Below are 20,167 nucleotides of genomic sequence, written 5' to 3'. Positions count from 1 at the left end.
TCCATTTGCAGGATGAGCTGGACAAATGTGCAGACAATTCAACAGTAATGCAAACACCCTACCACGTGCTCATTCTAAGGCAGTGGGCTCCAAAAACAACCCACTGAGGTAGTGGAAGCAAAATATTAGAACTTCTATAATATTTATTTTTCATCAAACAATAAGGAATTAAGCTTTAATAGTTACTATATGGGTTGACAACAGTCTTTGTAAATGCTTCAAATATAAACGTGTCACTGAAGGTGTGTGCTTGTGGCAGAGAGACTCTAAAATGGCCTCCATGATGTATATGTACAGCAAATCATCACAATGTGCTCTTTAAATATCTTACAATTTTGTCAGTTCATCCTCAATAAAGCTAAAAATTTAAATTAAATTAAATTAAATTAAAAAATAAAAATGGCCTCCAATGATCCGGTATTTATGCCCTGATGTGTCCTGTCCCCTGGAGTGTGGGCAAGACTTGCGACTTGCCTCTAATCCAAAGAATACGGCAAAGGTGATGGATGTCATTTCTGTGATTACATCACATAGACGGTAACTTGCATCTTCCTAAGAGTCTCCGTTGATTATCTCCATTTGTGGCTTTGATGAAGTAAAAGTCCTCATATGGAGGGGCCTGTGTGGCAAGGAACTGAGGGCAGCCTCCAGCTGACCATCAGCAAGGAGGCCATTGGTCTGGCAGGCCACAAGGAACTGAATCCTGCCAAGAACTATGTGAGCTCGGAAGAAGATCCTTCCCCAGCCCAGTTTTCAGCCGAGACCCCGGCGCAGGCAACACTTTTGAGTGCAGCCTTGTGAGAGTACTAAGCAAGGAGAAGGAGAAGGAGAGAACTAAGCAAAGGTACGCCCAGATTCCTGACTCACAGAGACAGTGAGATAATGAATGTGTGTTTTTTGAGCTGCTAGGTTTGTGGCAATATTGTTAGGCAGAAATAGATAATACAGTCCTCAAATTCTTAACTGACAGGTTGTGCAATCAAAGTAGTGTGGAGACCTCTAGATTAGCAAAGTAGGCGTTCCCCACCCCCAAAAGAGCCAAAGGTCAGCAGGGGAGCCTACAAGTTTTCGTGGTAAAAAGAACATCAGCCTAAAAAGTGGGAAAGTGGAAAAAACCTCAGGAATTGGTTCCCAAAGACCTGGGTTTGATTCCCAGCTCTGCCTCTAAGAGAGGGGTGATCTTGGTCAACTCAGACTTACTAAAGCCCAGCTTCCCTCATCCATATACTGGGGGACAACAAGGCTGGTAAGAGCGGCCAATGAGAGTGATCTGGACAGTGTTTTGTAACATAGAATGTGATATACACGTTAGTTTGCTACCAAACCTGGCCTTGGGCAGGGCACTGTCCTCTCTTGGCCTCAGCTTCCTTATTGTAAAAAGAAGAGGGAAGCACATCCCATCTCCAAGGGCTCTGACCTTCTCTGATTCTAGCATCACCTATAATGTGAAGAGAGGAAGCGGGGAAATCAGGCTCTGACATTTACAGTGGTTTCCCAGTCACGCCATTGGCCAGGATGACTGTCGCACCAACAAGGCAACCGGAGAGGCCTCTGTTTGACCAATCACATCTTGTCACCTTGCAGGGTCGGCAACCTAAATTCCTCACCTAAGAGGGAAAATCTCCATTTGTTTTACAAAAAGGAAATAAAGGGTGACAGTAAAGTGAGTAAGAACCACCAAGTTTCCGCACAGATGACTAACCCCTTTCAGAGGGGCCGCAGCTTGATTCTGTTACTGAGCACCAGCTATGTGCCAGGAGCTTTTATAAACACGATCTCTACTTTCACTACAATCTTGTAATATAATACACACACATACCTCACTTCATTGTTCTTCACTTTATTGCACTTTGCAGATATTGTTGTTTTTTACACATTGAAGGTTTGTGGCAGCTCCACACTGAGCGAGTCTATTGGCACCAGTTTCCCAAGAGCATTCATCTCTGTGTCACATTTTGGTTTTTCTTGAAATATTTCAAACTTTTTCATTATTATCCTATTTGTTATGGGGATCTCTGATCAGTGATCTCTGATGTCACTACTACTAGGACTCAAAGAGGGCTCAGATGATGGTTAGCATGTTTTTAAGCAATGAAGTATTGATACTTTCTAATTAAGGTATGTGCATAGACATAATACTGTTGCATACTTAATAGGCTACAGCATAGTGTAAATATAACTTGTATATGCACTAGGAAACCAGAAAATTCATGTGACTTGCTTTACTGCAATACTCACTTTACTGTGGTGGTCTGGAACCGAACCCACAATATCTCCGAGGTATGCCTGTAGACTGTATCATCTTCATTTCATAGTAAGTTAGCTGAGGCTCAGAGAGAGTCAGCCCCTTGCCCCAGGCACACTGCTAGTACATGGTAGGGCAGGGATTTTCATTCTGTTTGACTCTAAAGGCCCTGGTCATTGCACCACACCCTGTTGCTCTGGGAGATAGCAGCTTGGGCAGAAAGGTCAGCCCATGATTACAACATAGAGTAAAGGTTTTGGCCCACAGTGAGATCATGTGCAGAGTGTGGCTTCATTCATTCATTCCACAAACATTTACTGAGCACCCACTGTATATACCACGTCATGTGGTGGGCGATGAAGAAACAGAGAAATACCCATTCCTTGTTCTTATGGGGAGACACCCTAGTACATGGAGGACAAATGGATGAATAAATGCTTGAACAAATGGATAAGCAGATGGACACACTGACAGTGAGTGACTGGTGTTTCGAGCACCACTAATAAAGTGATGTATAATATAGGGTGTAGTGGGTTCACAGGTAAGTGATGACTGCTGGAAGGGAAGGAACATTTCAGACAACTGGATCAGCAAGTGCAAAGGTAGGATGTGTTCTGGAGATGGCAAGCAGCTCAGCATGGCTGCAGGCTCAGAACACAGAGGAGGTGGAACGGGGAGGCGAGAGACCAGTCATGGAGGAGCAGGGTCTTTTTCCTGTACTCTGAGCTAACCACCAACAGTGGAATCATCAAAGAGGCCCAAGAACAAACTGGGCGTGAGAACTGGTAAGCTTCGGAGAACTGCATGAGTAATTCAAGAGCGGTCACACTCAGGGTCTGCGGCCAGCCTGAGAAGTCACAGAGAAACTGGAGGAAACCACTAGACTGTAATCAAATGGAACAAATCCATGCTGTGCTGCTGGGAAGGGGACAGGGAGTAGAGGAGAGGGGATGCTGGGGCCAAAAGGCAGGAACTCCTCTTACAGAAGAATCTGAGAGCTCGTGTTTTCCAAATGTATAAAGCCAGATGAGTCTACTTCCCAATTGAAGCCTCAGCAAGAGGGACACACACAGGGACATGCGTGTGCACACACACCACACTGAACCATGCAGACAGACAGAAGGGCCTGGCCCTCTCAGCGCTTCATGCTAACAGCAGCAGGACTGAGGCCCCTGCCCATTTTTACTGTACCTCATAGCGAGAAGATGAAACGATGATCGCTCACTTTCCCCTTTAGCTGGACTTGGCTGCTGCAACTGTTTGGTTTGGAGCAGCTGTGCTTGTTGGGAGATGGTCCATCTCCGGTGCATCAAAAAAGTAGGCCTGCAGGAAAAGGAGACCCATGAGGGTGGTTAACAAATAATGGTCCAGGGGCGTGTCCTAGACTCCACGCTGACAGTACCTCTGGGCTCCCTACATCTCCCCCACTGCACTGGTCATCACTGAACTGTCTCTGTTTCTGTCTCTTACTCGACTGAGACTGCCTTTTTAAACTTTGCTACCATTTATTAAGCACTTGCTACCTATGACTTAATCTTCATAACAACTCGGTGAGGTTGTTATCACTACCCTCATCTGACAGAGGAAGAAACTGAGGCTCAGAGAGGCTGCCATTCGATTAGGTGCACGTGGCAGCAAGTGGTGCAGCCAGGACTCAATGCTTGGTCTTTCCGACTGCAAAGCTCAAGCTTAATCACCACAGTCTCTCCCCCAAAGACCGTGTCCTTCTTGTCTCTGCGTCACCAGCCCCTCACACAGGGCCGGGCACACCGTGTCAACAATCAATACTTAATGAACTGAACCAAGGTAGACTGCTGCCAAACCAGTCGGCTCCCCGTAAAGACCTTTCAAAGAAAGTGCTAGGCAGGCTTCACCTCTTAATTCTTCAACTTGGAAATGAAAGGTTTGATAAGTGCTTCCACTCACCATCTACAATTTAACTATCAAAAATCAGAAGGAGGTGGAAAACGGAAAAACATCAGGGAGGATCTTCCCACCTGTTTCAGGGTCTGAGAAGCCTAACGTGAGCCCGGGGAAAATACCAATCTCACTAGCACTGAACTCGGGTTGTTCGAAGGACAGGTGAACCCGTTAGTAAATCAGGGACCACTGCCTGCGCATGACTCGGCCCTGGAGCCGGGGCCTCAGGAAGGTAAAAAAGATAAAAAGCCACCAAGTCAAGAGCCATCTCACCAGCTCTGCTCTCTATCAGCCAGAAGGGGGCGCCAACACAACACGCTGGAGTTTCCCCCAACATAATTCCTATTTCGAGTTAAGTCTTCAACAATCCATTTCAAAAAGTTCCTAGCTGCAGACTCCCTCTAGTTTGCCACATCCCCTGGGCAATTCTAGTAGTTTTAAAAGCCTTCCTCCCCAAGGCCCCTTCCAGCAGCTGTTTTCCGAGGAAGGAGAAGAATGGTCCCTAACCCGAGCAGGGGCAGGGGCCATGCTACTAGCGTTGGGCCCCTCCAGTTATCTCGCGTGTGCACTGAGCCAAGACGCCCCCAGGATGCAAGAACAACGACTATCTTCCAGGTTCCTGCAGGAAACCCTCACCAGATGGAATAAGCCAGGAAGCCCAGCTTCTAAACCTGGCTCTGCTAGGAACTCGCACTATGACTTTGCACAAGTCTTATCTGTTAAATGAAAGGATTGGAAAAAATAATCCACGAAAATAAAAATAATTAATTCCACAAACACTAGGGCACAGACCCTCGCAGTACCACCTCAAACATAGGTTTGTGCATCTCCAAACATACCAGCCAAGGATGCAACCTCTAGTGCCTCCTTAGTCTCCCTGCCAGGTGAGTTCCAGGACCAACTTAGAGATTGTGTACAAGTACAATCACCGAGGGACCCACAGCAGGTGCTGGGCTGTCATATGCTTCACTGCACTAAGGTGAAAACACCAATTCGTGTTCCCCAGGGGACAGTGAGAAGGCCAAGCTGTCTGGTTCAGCCAGTGCCCCTCAGCTCAAGTAACTCCCCTGTCATTTCCTCTCCCTGCCTTTGCAGTGATAGTAATTGTACATATCATTCATCCTTGTGGTAACATCTTTTACTTCTTTTTCTAAGTGAGGAGGTGGGGGTCCAGAGGGGTGAACTAATAAGCAAAAAAGCAGGTACTGATGGAGTTGAGACAACAAAACCCCAGACCCAGTGGGCCCCTGGCTAAACAAATGGTTCCCTTCCTCGAGGAAAGAAAACTGTGCCTCCCGTCCGAGAAGTGGTCCTACACCTGCAATTAGCTACCTGCTCCACCATCCAATCTGCCCCGCTCCCCTGAGTCTCTTAAAACTGAACAGGGCAATGTCTCTTCTCCTGCCTCCTTCTCTCCTCCAACTTCTCAACCGTGTGTGCGTGTGTAAGAAGTTCAGGAGAGAGATGGGAAGATGCCAGGGAGGGGCACCAATGAAAGGGCACTGTCCCTAGAGTTGTGGCGGGACCGCTCTTACTGGGGCACTCGGAGAAACAGGCAGCAGACTGGCCCTGGCAGTTTCTGATGACACAGGGCTCGTTTAATAACTTCTTTACATCTGAAGGAACTATCACAGCATATGAAGCGCTTTCACAGCCATTTCACTGAGTCTCACAAAAGCCCATGAAATATGAATCTCCCTGACAGATGAGGAAACCCAGGTTCTGAGTTCTGAGAGCCTAGGCTCTCAATGCTAAGCAGCATTGAGTGCTCTTTCTACTTCATTATGATGCTCTCTTTTAGAAAGTTCCTGAGTAGCAAGATGGGCAGGTAAACCCTAACTTCAGTGTCATTTACCGCAAAAGGGAGGAGTAGGCATAGGAGGTAAAAGATCCCGGCCACAGGTACCAAATTAAACGTGTTAATAACAACACCACCTCCCTGCTCCATAGCCCCATCTGCCTTGCGCCTCTCTACTCTTTACACAACAGAACACGGCAATGCCTTTCTCCTGCCTCCTTCCCCTCACCAACTTCTTAACAAGGTACATAACACACACACACACACACACACACACACACTCAAAATTCAAAAGAGAGATGGGAAGACACCAGTGAGAGGCATTACAGCGAGAGAGTTAGTCACAGTGCAAAGCACATTCTTCCTCAGCAGACAGGAGGGTCACAGGAAGGTCACAGCAGCATTTCTAGGCATCAACCCAGAGATGCCAAGTGCCAGACATTAACAGTGTCACTCTGCTGTCTCAAGGGGTTAAAGTTTAGGCATATGTAAAATGCATGTCAACCAAGAACTCGGCACTTTTTATGAGACTTGTTCAATGATAAAGTATTGGGATCTTATTCAAGCACTTAATGAGACCATGGTTGTCTACAGAAAATATTCAAGATCAAACAGTGCCAAAGAAATCTTTACTCCTGTAACTGCAAAGCCTGACCAAGGGTCTGGCCATGTGCTATGTGAACATCTTCCTGTGGGCAGCCATGACCTTAACATTCTTGGATTTGGATTTTTTAAAAAACCTATACCAGTCCTTGTTAAGGCCATGGGCAGCAAGTTTTACACACAATGTGTACAGAAATTACAAAGAACATGTCTCCTTAGGATCAAAGGAAAGGGATCTAATTTATGGGTATTTATGGGACAAATTCCATGTTAAGTGCTTTATATGTATTATTTTATTTTATCCTCAGAACAACCCTCTGTGACAAGAACTATTATACCCACGTTGCAGATTAAGAAATTCAGATTCAGAGAAGTTAGGTTCCCTGCCCAAGCTCATACAGCCAGTGAGTGACACAGCTGGTCTTCAATCTGGGCCTGTCTGACTCAAAAGCACATGGTTTCCCTAAAAAGATACCTAAACACATTAATTCAAACATTGTTTTACATGTTGTTCATCTTAAAGATAACTTTTTCCTATTTTGACTTCATTCTCGAGCTTTCTACCTATGAAATGCTGAATTTCAAAACTCTTTCTGAGTCTGTGCAGAAAACCAGTAAAAGCATCCAGAGGTGGAACCCCCGCCCCCCGGACCCTCCGCTCCCCAGCTCTATATGTAGACACTCATCCACCCCTACTTCCTCTGGCCAGACACCAAATCTCAACCAAACTTCAGAAGTTAGGTGAAGTCAGAGATCATAATCAAATTCTCATGACTATTATTTCTCATCTAGGACAGTCTACTTAAAATGATATTTATTTCATGGAGCCAATTTTTAAAGAACCGTGGTGCCTAACAGTTTGAGGTCTTAGCATTTGCATCTAAAGCGCACCGGAAGAGCATCGGAATGAGACCATACCAGGCAGCCCACAGAAAGCAGCATGTGAAGCAACACAATCGTCACGATTGTGGCCAATGCGATGCGTCGGTTGTCCTCACGAACTGCTGGCCAAAATGTCATTGCCAAGACAGAGCCTGAGACGCCCAGGGCAATCATAACCAGAATCCAGCGGACCACTTTCTGGGGGATGATCCACAGTATCTGAAAGAAAAGGAGGGCGGGGAGGGCTTGGGGGAGGCATTCAGCGAGGCATTTGTTCGTTCCAGGCACACGTGTTCGTAAAGGCCCAGGAGCCTGTCAGCAGCTGGGCCTTCACTGCCACTCGGGTTTCCCAGAACGGCCCAGAGAAACGCCACCAGCGTGCAGACTGAGGGGAGCGCTTTCCTAACAAAGGGCTCAAGATCCAGGGAAAGCACTTGGCTCCCCGGCCTCCATTCCCACTAAACTTCTAAATTCAAGGGGTATTTTTCAGATGCACATCAGTGTTAGGCTAGAAATAATGATGCTGGTTGAATTTTCCACTAAGAACAGGGCCTCACTCAGAATCAGTGTGGTACTTACCGCTGTGGGGATATAAATGAAGAGTGAATATCCGTAGACGCACACAATCTCCAAAAATGAATAGGAAACGATGTTCATAACTTTACTGTTTCTCCACACAAGGAAACCCCAGAGTGCAAGAGGAACCAGCCAGGCGTAGGCATAGATGATTGTGGCTGCGATGGACACTGAGGGTGAGAGGACACAAGTTTTAATTGCACCATGCCTTTAATGCACTGTCACGGCACTTCCGGTACCCGCTGGACTTCCTTCCTGCAGGAGTGTCCACCTGCCTCACTGGATCAGGGGATCGTGTCTTACTGGTCTCAACCCCTGAGCCTGGCACAGTACCCAACAAGCAGTAGGTGCTCTATAAATGTGCTGAATCCATGCCCCTTTAGCACTTGTGTTTGTGGTGATGACCAGTAGTCTTTCCTATGGTTTCTATAATTCACTTAATTACTAACAACTAATAGTATTAAACAACTGAATTATGCAACTGAAATACTTCCGAGGGCCACACTGCAAGTGTTTAAATACACAGAACATTTCAATCAAATACAAGTCAACTATCCCCTTGGAAGAACACATCTTCCTTCCTAATATAACAAGAGCTGACACTGATTTCTTTAGCAAATTTACGAAAATGACCTGGGTTCAGATTAACTTGTTCTACGTGCTACTTAGAGTTCCTTCTGTCTCTGAAATAGGGAGTTCCAGCTCACCGATGAATTGCTTGGAATAGTCTCCAGTTCCACTTTCTTCTTTAAATAATTCGGTCTCTGTGGTGGAAATGCTACTTAGCGGCTCCTCAGAGGAGCAATGCTCAGTGTATTACTTACTGTCCCTCCCTCCCCCTCCTCTAGCAGCACGCCCTAGAGGATTCATCCTCCCTCTTCCGGAGTGGAGGATCATAAACGGCTCAGTCCGCAACACCAGCCCTTCCCAGATGAAAGGCACCAGGTAATCCACTGAACGCTCTTGGCAAGAACAAAGGCACTCCTAGCAACTACAGTCAGACTCTGGGTAAGATATGTGATTGTCTAAAACATTTTCAGCTCCCAGAGCAGTTTTTTTCACACGGGGAACTCCAGCATTAAGCCAAATGTAATTCTGCTGATATACTGCCTTTTTCTTGAATAACTAAAGGGAGGGGAAGGGAATTGCTACAGTGACTACAGCTGTCCACTGGGTGTCAGGCATTACACTGACTGCTTTACTGAGAGGTAACGTTGTTCAACAGTCAGAGCTACAGACTGTATATGCAGACTCTCATCCTAGCTCTGCCACTTACAGCTGAGTAGACCTGGGTGGTGAGTTACTTAACCTTCCTGCCTCTCATCTGTAAAATGGGAATAATAATAGTACACCACCTTATAAGATTATTAGGAGAATTCAATGAGTAAAAACACGTATATTTAGAACACTGATTGATAAATAATAAATGCCCAATCAAGAATAAGCTTTTTATATTGTTAACTTGTATATAAACACATTATTTCATATAATCTATATCTTTATTTTAGAGATGAGGAAACAGGATCAGAGAGCTAAGTGGTTTGGTTAGGGTCAAATAATTAATAAGTGGTAGAAGCGGGACATGACCTTGGATGTGTGACTTATAATCTTTACATAAAATGGAAAAATATTTATTGATCGAGTCAATGACTATCTTACTGGCACATACATCCCATGACTCCCACTGGGATGCCCAGCCAAACAGGATAAGAACAGACAAGGACCCCTGACCCCTGCCCTCCCCGCTCCCCCCACAGCTTCCACACCCTCAGGCAGGGTGATTCACTCCTCTTCTCTGTCAATATACCTCTACAGACTTCTGATATAGAAATTAACACATACCATTTGTTACAGCAATATCCATTTACCTGTTTTTCTTTACTTAACCACTGAGCTACTTGAAGGCATATTGATAGTTCATGGATAACATTTATTGAGTTAAACTTAAACCAAGGTTACTTGACAAATGGAGTTGGGACTGAATCCAGGTCTGACTCCATAATGGAGGAGAGAAGAAGGGAAAATGGGCATGGAGGGTAGAGGGGACGAAAGGAAGGCTACATGGACATACACACAGGTAAATACGTTTCTCTACAGACACACAGATATGTGTACATACATATATAGCAATAGTTAATTTTACTGAACTCTTTTTGTACAAGGCACTATTCTAACCTCTTTACATACATCACTTCTTTATTCTTACAATAGCACTATAATATAGGTATTCTTATTCCCATTTCACTGATAAGGAATCTGAGGCCAAGAGAGATGAAATCATTCGCCCAGCAAGGTAGAAGCTAGTGAATGGTGGAGCTGGAGCCTGAAGCCGATGGCCTGGTTCCCGAGCCCATGCTCTTATACAGCCTTTCAACAGCAGAGCAGGCCAGAAGGGACGGAGGGAGGGAAGGAGAGAATGGAGAAAGTGGCACAGGCCAATCTCCTGCAGAGCCAAACACCTCCAACCTGGGGTGGCTGACATCTGCAAATCCCTCAAAGCTGTTTGGTTTTTTTCCCCAGCTATCCAATACTGCCACAAGAAAGGACGTTTTAAACTAAGCACGTCATCCACAAGCCCATCACTAGGACACGTTCACTTCTGCATTCTCCCTCTTGGGCCCTGACCATTTGTAAACTTCTCTTTAACAAAGCTGCTAACAGCACTGGCCTAAGTTTGTTTTTTTATTTTGTGTGTGGTACGCGGGCCTCTCACTGTCGTGGCCTCTCCCGATGTGGAGCACAGGCTCCGGACGCGCAGGCTCAGCGGCCATGGCTCACAGGCCCAGCCGCTCCGCGGCATGTGGGATCTTCCCAGACCGGGGCACGAACCCGCGTCCCCTGCATCGGCAGACGGACTCTCAACCACTGTGCCACCAGGGAAGCCCCCGGCCTAAGTGTGGATTATGAGTTTTCCATGTTGCTCCAAGTGCTTCATAATTAATGGCTACAGACCCAGCTAGCTGAGTCATCATGCCTTAAATAACAATGTCCCTATTGTTTCCAACATTTGGATAATACAAATAATGCTACAGTGGAGACTTTCATGCACACTGCTTTTTACTTATTTTGTACATTTTTCTTCGGATAAATTCTGATTGCTATGGGGCCTTGCCTTACAGTATTCCAAAAGAGTATACGGATTCACAATATTGAATATACTTAATGCCACTGAACCATACACTTAAAAATGGTTAAAATGGTACATTGTAGGTTATATATATTTTACCACAATAGAAAATAAAAAGACTATGTGGATTTATATAGACGGATGATTAATTTGGGGCCCTTAAAGACAGAAAAAAAGGGCTGCAGGACCTACAGACAGGGGTCTAAGAGCTCAGTGGGTAGAAAGAACTCACGGTTACCAACTAACAGCATTCCAAATGAGTCAAGCTATTCACCAACCTTTTCGGAATTCGGGCACATAATGGTATGTCTTCCTTCCCAGATGGATTAAGAAGTTGGAAAGATTCCCACTAATTGCTATGGCGAAGACCAACGTGGCACATATCCAAAAGGGGCCTGCAAAGCAAACCAGAAAATTCAGACAAGAAAATGAAGAACCAGCTTTTAGGCTCTCACAAAATAATTTCTTATCTCCCTCACCCTATTCATGTGAGGTGAATATGAATTTTAGATGGAATCTAAAGGGAAGGGAAAATGAATTTTAGATGGAATCAGTACTCGTTTAGTGGGGATTTTCTTTTTTAAAAGGTCAAACATGCAACTCAGTAATTAGCTGCCTTAAAGACAAGGGGGATTGAAATGCACAGACCAAAACACCTTCCATGAATAAAGACACTGATTTGCTTATAGTTTCTTGTATTGGAGGATCATCAAAAAAAATTTATGGACATTTTGTTAAACCTTCACCATCAGGATACAGGAAGCAAAGGTTACTTCCTTGACATAAGTACCAAATGTTAATGCCAGAGAAAAATATTTTAAATCAGATAGGTCCTTTGTTGTCTAAATGGAATAGTAGGGCAAGCAGAACACTTTAGGAAAGGGTTCATTTAATCTAACAAATCACCGTGTATGTGTGTCTTTATTTTTTTCTTTATTTTTTAATCAAAAAGTAATACATGCACATAGTTCAGTGTTCAAAAGGCACAAAAAGGGAATATAGAGAAAAGTAAAATTCCTTTCCTCTCTGTTCCCCAGCTATGCATTTTGCTTCCACAGAGCTCGCCACTGTAACCAGTTTCTGGTGAGTCCTGCCAGAGATTCCTATACACATATAAGCAAATGCATATTTGTGTGTGTGTGTGTGTGTGTGTGTGCGCGCACGCTTTATACAAACGCTAACAAGCATATGTATTTCCACCTTATTATGTTCTGGAGATTCTACTATAGCTATTCATAAAAATCAGCTAATTCTTTTTTAGTGATTATAAAAAATTCCGCTAAGTGGATGAGTGCACCATGCTTTGTAAATCCCTTTCATTATTTCGCTCGATTTCATGAACACCATCCTTGTTTCTCCCCAGCTAGAAAAAGGACTATTAGAACAAATACAATTTTTAAATTTAGAGATTTTAATAAATTTTATGAATTTCATTTTTCAACTTCACTAATATTCTGCAATATCTTTTGGGATAACTACAGGCACCTTGACATATAAAATTAAGAAAATTATTGTGTTGGGGGAGATGACTAGCAGAAATGCATGAGCACTTTTCGAAGTCAAGTTGCTTCCTTAAGGTGGGAAAGGGAGCGCAAGCACTTGACTGGGAGGCTCCAAAGAGCCACCAACATCAGCTTCCCAAGGAGTGCCATTTACTCACCAGCCTGCAGGCGCCCTGATATAGCCAAGGATTAGATCCTGTTCACTGTATTATTCTGAGTGACTAACACATAAAGTATTTAACAACAACAACAAAAAAAAACCCTACAACCAACAACAATAATTTAAAAATCCCCCAAAGCTTTATTGAACAAATGAACAAAACTGACGTGCTGTTGATGGGCTGAGACCATCAAAGCATGCGACCACAAGTGGTCAAAATATTATAGTACCCGTAACTAGAAAGCAGAGACTATCGGATCCTGTCAGCCATTATTTACTAAATACCTACTATCCTCTGGGCCCTGGGCTGGTGCTGGGGACACAGTGATGTGTGACAGACACAGTTGCTGCCTCTGGTGCACTCAGGCACACAGGAAGCTTGGCCTCTAGAGAAACACAACCACCTGCTTGGCCTCTAGAGAAACACAACCACCAGGCCTGCCACAATGCTTCATTCTGTCTTCTTTCTTCCTCGTTCCTGCCAAATTCCTACTCTGATTACGGGGTGGGGTGGGAGGGAGCATTAATTTAGTTTTTATTGTGCATTTTATGTTATAAAATATTTCTAACATACAGAAAAGCCCAAAAATGATAAAACAAACAGTGGTATACCCATTATGCCTCTTTTTCAAATCTTTCTAATGCTGTCATACTACTTATATCCTTCTACAACATGCTTTTTTTTAATTGACTATCGTTCTGAGATGTATCCATGTTGATGCTTATAGATCACATTCATTTCTAAAACCTACAAAATTCCGTATATGAACACACCATAATTTACTGATCCATGCTCCTGCTGATGAATATTTTGGTCATTTCTAAATATTTGCCATTACAAGCAATGCTGAGGTAATGAATAATAATATTCTTCTACATGCCTTCTTGTATATATGTGAGTTTCTCTAAGACTATTTATCTAGGAGTAGAGCTGCTAAGTTGTAGGGTATGAGCATCTTCAAACTGCTCTAATTTGTGGCACCAGTTACATACCCACCCACATTATACAAAAGTTCCCTTTGCTCCACATTCTTGGCAATAGTTGGTATCAATGTTTATGAAAAGCTGACTCAGAGTAGGTCATTCCTCTGTTCAGACCCTTCGATGGCATCTCACTCAAGCAAAAGCCAAAGTCTTCACTTGCTTACAAGACCCTACATGATGTGCCCCTCCACACTGTCCCTCTGACCTCAGCCACTAGACACCCTTGTTCACTTTGGCCCAGTCACACTAGACTCTTCACTATTCTTTGAGCACATGAGGCAAGTTCCTGCCCCAGGGTCTTTGCACATGCTGAGCTCTCTCTTTCAAATGCTCTTCCCTGAGATACCTATATGTATTGCTCCCAATTCCTTCAGGCATTTACTCAAATAAATTTAAAAAGTTTTAAAATTTCAAATCCACCCACCCACGCAAACATTTACTGTCTTTCTTCTCTGCTTTTAAATTTTCACCTTAGCATTTATCACTAGCACTCTATGTATTGATATTTTACCTATTTTCTTCGTCTACTGTTAAACTTAGATTATAAACTCCCTCAGGGCAGGGATTTTTGTGTTTTATTTACTACTGTACCTCCAGTGCCTAGAAGAGTAAGTGTTCCGTGTTTGTTGAATTAATTGAATGAATGAATGAAGACAAGCCAATTTGTATGCTTCCTAAAATAATGGACATAAATAATATTCTGTTTAATTTTTTTTTTTTTTGCTTTTTTGCATTATGTGGGCCTCTCTCTGTTGTGGCCTCTCCTGTTGCGGAGCACAGGCTCTGGACGCGCAGGCTCAGCGGCCATGGCTCACGGGCCTAGCCAGGCTCTGGAGGCGCAGGCTCAGCGGCCATGGCTCACGGGCCTAGCCGCTCCACGGCATGTGGGATCTTCCCAGACCAGGGCACGATCCCGCGTCCCCTGCATCGGCAGGCGGACTCTCAACCACTGTACCACCAGGGAAGCCCCTCTGTTTAATTTTTTATTTCAGGTAGGGATAACTATCTTTTCCTATATTTATTGGCCATTTGGGTTTCCTTTTCTGTGAATTGCTCATTTTCCCCCAGAACTTATACTTGGTTTTATTCTCATAATCGGTAGGCATCCTACATGTACACTTGCTTTGCATCCTTTGTGGGTTATGTGCATTGAAATATTATCTCTGGTCTGTGGTTTATTTATTTATTTTTACCTTGCTTATGGTTTATTTTGTGGTGTAGAAATTTTTATTTATTTTTTTGGCTGTGTTAGATCTTCGTTGCTGTGCACGGGCTTTCTCTAGTTGCGGTGAGTGGGGGCTACTCTTCGATGTGGTGCGCAGGCTTCTCATTGCGGTGGCTTCTCTTGTTGCGGAGCATGGGCTCTAGGCGTGCAAAGCTTCAGTAGTTGTGGCAGGTGGGCTCAGTAGTTGTGGCTTGCGGGCTCTAGAGCTCAGGCTCAGTAGCTGTGGCGCACGGGCTTAGCTGCTCCGCGGCATGTGGGATCTTCCCGGGCCAGGGCTCGAACCCGTGTCCCTTGCATCGGCAGGCAGATTCTTAACCACTGCACTACCAGGGAAGCCCAGAAATTTTAAATTTTAGTTTAAATGTAGTCAAATTCATCAGTCTTTCCCTCAGATTCTGCAGACTGGCTCTTCTGTCATCTTGTTCCTGACCACTTTCCTCCAACCCACCCCACGAGGCCCAGCCCTCTCTGCTAGAAAACACTTTACCGATATTGTACCTTCTTTTTTTAACCATGTCTATGGGCTCGTGAGATTAGTAGTGTTGTGGGAAGAAGGATGCTTAGGGTTCGTATCCTGGCCTTGTCACGAGAGACAGCCAAACACAGTGATGAAGAATATGGATTATGAGCTACAGTACTGATTTGAATCCTCCGCCACTTACTAGCTGCGTGATCTTAGGCCAGTTGCTAGACTTCTATGCCACACAGTGTCCTCATCTATACAATGGGGATAATAATAGTACCTACCTCATAAAGTTGGGGTTATTATGAGGATTACATGAGTTAATACAGGTTGTTCCCTAATAACAGTGTCTGGCATATATCAAGCCTTCTATGTGTGTTTGCTATTATTATTGTTGTTGTTGCTAACTCTGTGACTATGGGCAGGCTGTCCTCCCCGAACCTCAATTTTTCTCTTTTGTAAGATAAGGCTACCTTGGAGCGTGGGAAATAAAACAGTGTAACACAGTAAGAGTGCTGAACTCCATGCTTGGCACCTGTTAGGTGCTCAGCAAACGCTGGGTCCCTCTCTTCTTTCTCCTTGGGGATGGAGATCATGACTTTATCTTTGAATCCTCAGTCTCTAGCACAAAATAAGGTGCTCAAAAACTGCTTGAGTACCTACTCTGCGCCACGCCCTCTGCCAGGTGCTGACGACGTGGATTCCTCAGACACAGAGTCTGCTTCTCAAGAAGTTCTCAGGCTAGAAGTAAGGATGAATGAGAGCTAGAAAGAAATGCCACCTCGGAAACCTTTAGCTGAGAGGCCTGGGCCGAGGCAATGGTTTTCACACTATGCTCACTGGAGCTCCAGCAATTCCATGGACATCTGGATGGAACTTCTGTGTCTGTCCCTGAGGGAGGAAGCTGAGTGGAAGGGAGACTTTCCTCAACCTCCATCAGAGCTGCTCCACTTTGACTGGTTTTAAATATTGGACATCCGTGCCATTTGATGAAAAGGTTCTGTAGCTTAAAAACACCGGTCTAATAGAATAAATGGGGGCTTTTACATAAAACTGAACTAGGAGCTAGTTCTACATCTTTTTTTTTTTTTTGGGTCCATGCTGTGTAACTTGCGGGATCTTAGTTCCAGGAACGGAACCTGTGGCCCCTGCAATGGAAGCTCAGAGTCCTAACCACTGGACCACCAGGGAATTCCCTACTTTTACTTTTTAACTGATGTATAGTTGATTTACAATATTACATAAGTTTCAAGTGTACAACACAGTGAGTCACAATTTTTAAAGGTTACATTCCATTTATAGTTATTATAAAATATTTGCTATATTCCCTGTGCTGCATAGTATATCCTTATAGCTTATTTATTTTATACTTAACTAGTTTGTACCTCTTAATCCCCTAGCCCTTATCTTGACCCTCCTCCCTTCCCTCTACCCACTGGTGACTACTAGTTTGTTCTCTATATCTGTGAGTCTGTATCTTTTTTGTTAGATTCACTAATTTGTTTTAGTGTTTAGATTCCACATATAAGTGATACCATATAGCATTTGTCTTTCTCTGTCTGACATATCTCACTAAGCATTAACACCCTCCAAGTTCATCCATGATGTTTCAAATCCCAGTTTTAGTTTTCTCACATGGAAAACAGGGATAAGAGTACTTAATACATAGCCTTGTTGAAAAGGATTAAAGAGTGTATGTAGTGACTGGCACACAATAGATTCTCCTGAATTCCTTTTCCTCTTATAATCAACAAGTATAATCACTCTAAAACTTAATGTTTAGGATTGAGCATATATATTACTGAACCCCACTGAGCACCAGCTTCCTCTTTTGAAAAACGGGGATAATAATACCTACCCAAAGGTTGATGCAAGAATTAAGTGTGCCCGTGTGCACCAAGTCTTTCGTACAGCACCTGCAAACAGAAGCACTCAGAGCCGCCAGCTCTCTTCTCCCCTCAAACACGGGCCACCGTTATTGGAACCCTTTCCTTCAGGATCACTGCATGGACCTCTGATCCCTTCTCGGATAGCAGGGAGGTCGGAATGACATTATCCCCCGGCCCATCCTCTTACAGACTTTCAAGGGGAAGCCAGCCTGTGCAGAGCTGGAACTCAGCACATCATGAATAAGCATGAGAGAAGCTCCTCCACACTCACCCCCACCACGAAATCCTCTAAAATTAAAATCAACAACCTCCTCTTACACAAGTGACTTAATCTGTCTTGAATTTGTAATGTCATTTGAAGACTTTCAAAGGACATACTATTACTTGTCATCAGCGCATTAATAGAACATACAATTGCATTTTCTCCAAATTCTTTGCAACAGTTGCTACCAAAGCTCAGAAGAGTCAAATAAAACACCACATGCGCAACAAATAAAACACCACATGCGCAACAGTGCGCTTCTCCGACTTTCCAGGCAACCCGCACACTCACCTGGGCTTAGCTGGGACATGGAAAAGAATCAAAACAGCACTACACATACCATAGAGATCTGGGTTGCTGCGGATATACAACCTCACAAAGTTTTTTCCTGGTATTGGCAAAAGAGACCCCTTTATTCTGTCAAAGACCTGCAAAACAGCACAGCAGTTAAGTCTACTGAAGATTTTTTTTCTTAAAGTTTAATAAGTTTGCACTGCAAAACTGAAACTCAGTGATTAGAGCTTTTATTATTTATTTAGTTTTCTTTTATTATTTCATTTAGTATTTTCAAATGCTAATTGACCTTTTACTTTTGAAGACCATATCCAGTATACAAAACCTTTCACGTTACTCGATGGTTTAACCATAGAAGGAACAAGTCTGCATTATACGACAAAAGAAAGGTAAATCTGGTTTACAAACCTGGTAAGTGTCTACATCAAAGAATGTTTGATAGTATTCAAATGTCCAGAAGGGGGAGCTTTTCTTCTGTCCAGCAAGTAACTGTCAGAGGTAAAATAAAAAACGTAATGAACACAGAAGCAATTTCCTTATTCTAGCTACCCACAGAAAGAGAGAGGGTCTAATGGAAAATCAAGATGTACGAAAGACAAAACTCTTCCGCATTCATCAATCAATTTTACCACAGCCACGCCCAATTCTCAGCCTGACATATAAGCATCAGTTCTGAAGACACACCAAAAGGTTTCAAATCCTGGTCCCTCCACTAGGGGATGGCTTCATCAAATCGCTAGACTCATCTCAGGCTTCCTTACCTAAAAAGTACAGGTGGGCTTCCCTGGTGGCGCAGTGGTTGAGAGTCCGCCTGCCGATGCAGGGGACGTGGGTTCGTGCCCCGGTCCGGGAGGATCCCACATGCCGCAGAGTGGCTGGGCCCGTGAGCCATGGCCGCTGAGCCTGCGCGTCCGGAGCCTGTGCTCCGCAACAGGAGAGGCCACAACAGTGAGAGGCCCGTGTACCGCAAAAAAATATATAAAATAATTAAAAAAATAAAAAGTACAGGTAACAAGATCTACCTTATAGGATAATAGGAAGGACTAGCTTAATTACTATGCAAAACAACATATATATGTATATACACACACACAAACATGTACCTACAGAAGGCAGTCAGTGTGAATATCTTTTCCCCTTCCTCCGCTTCAACATCCTCACTACTATCACCACCTGAATTCTCAAAAATCTGATATACTGACTCACTCTAAAGAATTAAAAACTTAAAATATACTGCTCTAACAAAAAAACAAAATTCCTATTTAGAAGAGGTGCACTAGGAGGGCCGCGCCTGTACCAAGAGCACAGCTCTCCACAGAAGAATGCACGCCCCATGCCAGGAAGTGTGACTGTCATCCTCAGATATCTGAAGAGGATTCATACAGCAAAAAGTACAGATGCACTCTAAGGACCTTTGCAAGACGAGAGAAGGTACTATAGGCAGATATTTTTTGTTCACTATAAGGAAAAAGTTTCCACCATTAAAGTTTTCCAAACATGGTAGGGGCTGCTTTACATGGTCATGAGCAGCCTGCTCCTAGAGGTATTCAAGTGCTCTCTTTCTGACATACCACGGACAGCGTTAATATCTTGAGAGGGAAGCTGAAATACAGTAAGTCCCCTGTATACGAACAAGTTCCATGCCGAGAGTGCGTTTGGAAATCCAATTTGTTCCTAAGTCCAACAAAGTTAGCCTAGGTGCCCAACGAACACAATCAGCTATACAGTACTGCACTGTAATAGGTTTATAATACTTTTCACACAAATACATGAAAAACAAACACAAAAAATAAAGAAAACATTTTTTTTTTTTTTTTTTTTGCAGTACGCGGGCCTCTCACTGTTGTGGCCTCTCCCGTTGTGGAGCACAGGCTCCGGATGCTCAGGCTCAGCGGCCATGGCTCACGGGCCCAGCCACTCCGCGGCATCTGGGATCTTCACGGACCAGGGCACAAACCCGTGTCCCCTGCATCGGCAGGCGGACTCTCAACCACTGCGCCACCAGGGAAGCCCAAGAAAACATTCTTAATCTTACAGTACAATACCTTGAAAAGTACAGTAGTACAGTATAACAGCTGGCATACAGGGGCTGGCACTGAGTGAACAGGCAAGAAGAGTTACTGACTGGAGGAGGGAGAGGAGGTGGGAGATGGTAGAGCTGAAGGATCTTCAGCAACAGGACACGGAGGGCAAGCTGCAATTTCACTCACTCCTGCCACTGATGGCACAGGTTCTGG

General features: G+C 44.0%; 1 protein-coding gene across 2 annotated transcripts in view; it reads right to left on the bottom strand.

Moving 5' to 3' along the window:
- The window catches only part of YIPF1 (Yip1 domain family member 1), a 35,276-nt gene that overhangs the window by 7,217 nt on the left and 7,892 nt on the right, over positions 1 to 20,167 (bottom strand). For both annotated transcript variants that reach the window (XM_082861127.1, XM_082861126.1), the window contains 6 exons: positions 18,339 to 18,419; positions 17,977 to 18,064; positions 11,430 to 11,546; positions 8,028 to 8,194; positions 7,485 to 7,667; positions 3,437 to 3,568 (listed from right to left, as the gene is read on the bottom strand). In XM_082861127.1, the coding sequence (XP_082717253.1) occupies positions 3,479 to 3,568; positions 7,485 to 7,667; positions 8,028 to 8,194; positions 11,430 to 11,546; positions 17,977 to 18,064; positions 18,339 to 18,419 (726 nt within the window). In that variant the 3' untranslated portion in view covers positions 3,437 to 3,478. The remainder of the gene's footprint in view (positions 1 to 3,436; positions 3,569 to 7,484; positions 7,668 to 8,027; positions 8,195 to 11,429; positions 11,547 to 17,976; positions 18,065 to 18,338; positions 18,420 to 20,167) is intronic.

Source organism: Leucopleurus acutus (assembly GCF_964270905.1).
Source record: "Leucopleurus acutus genome assembly, chromosome: 2".
Lineage (NCBI taxonomy): Eukaryota > Metazoa > Chordata > Mammalia > Artiodactyla > Delphinidae > Leucopleurus > Leucopleurus acutus.
This window is presented reverse-complemented; position numbering and strand designations above follow the sequence as displayed.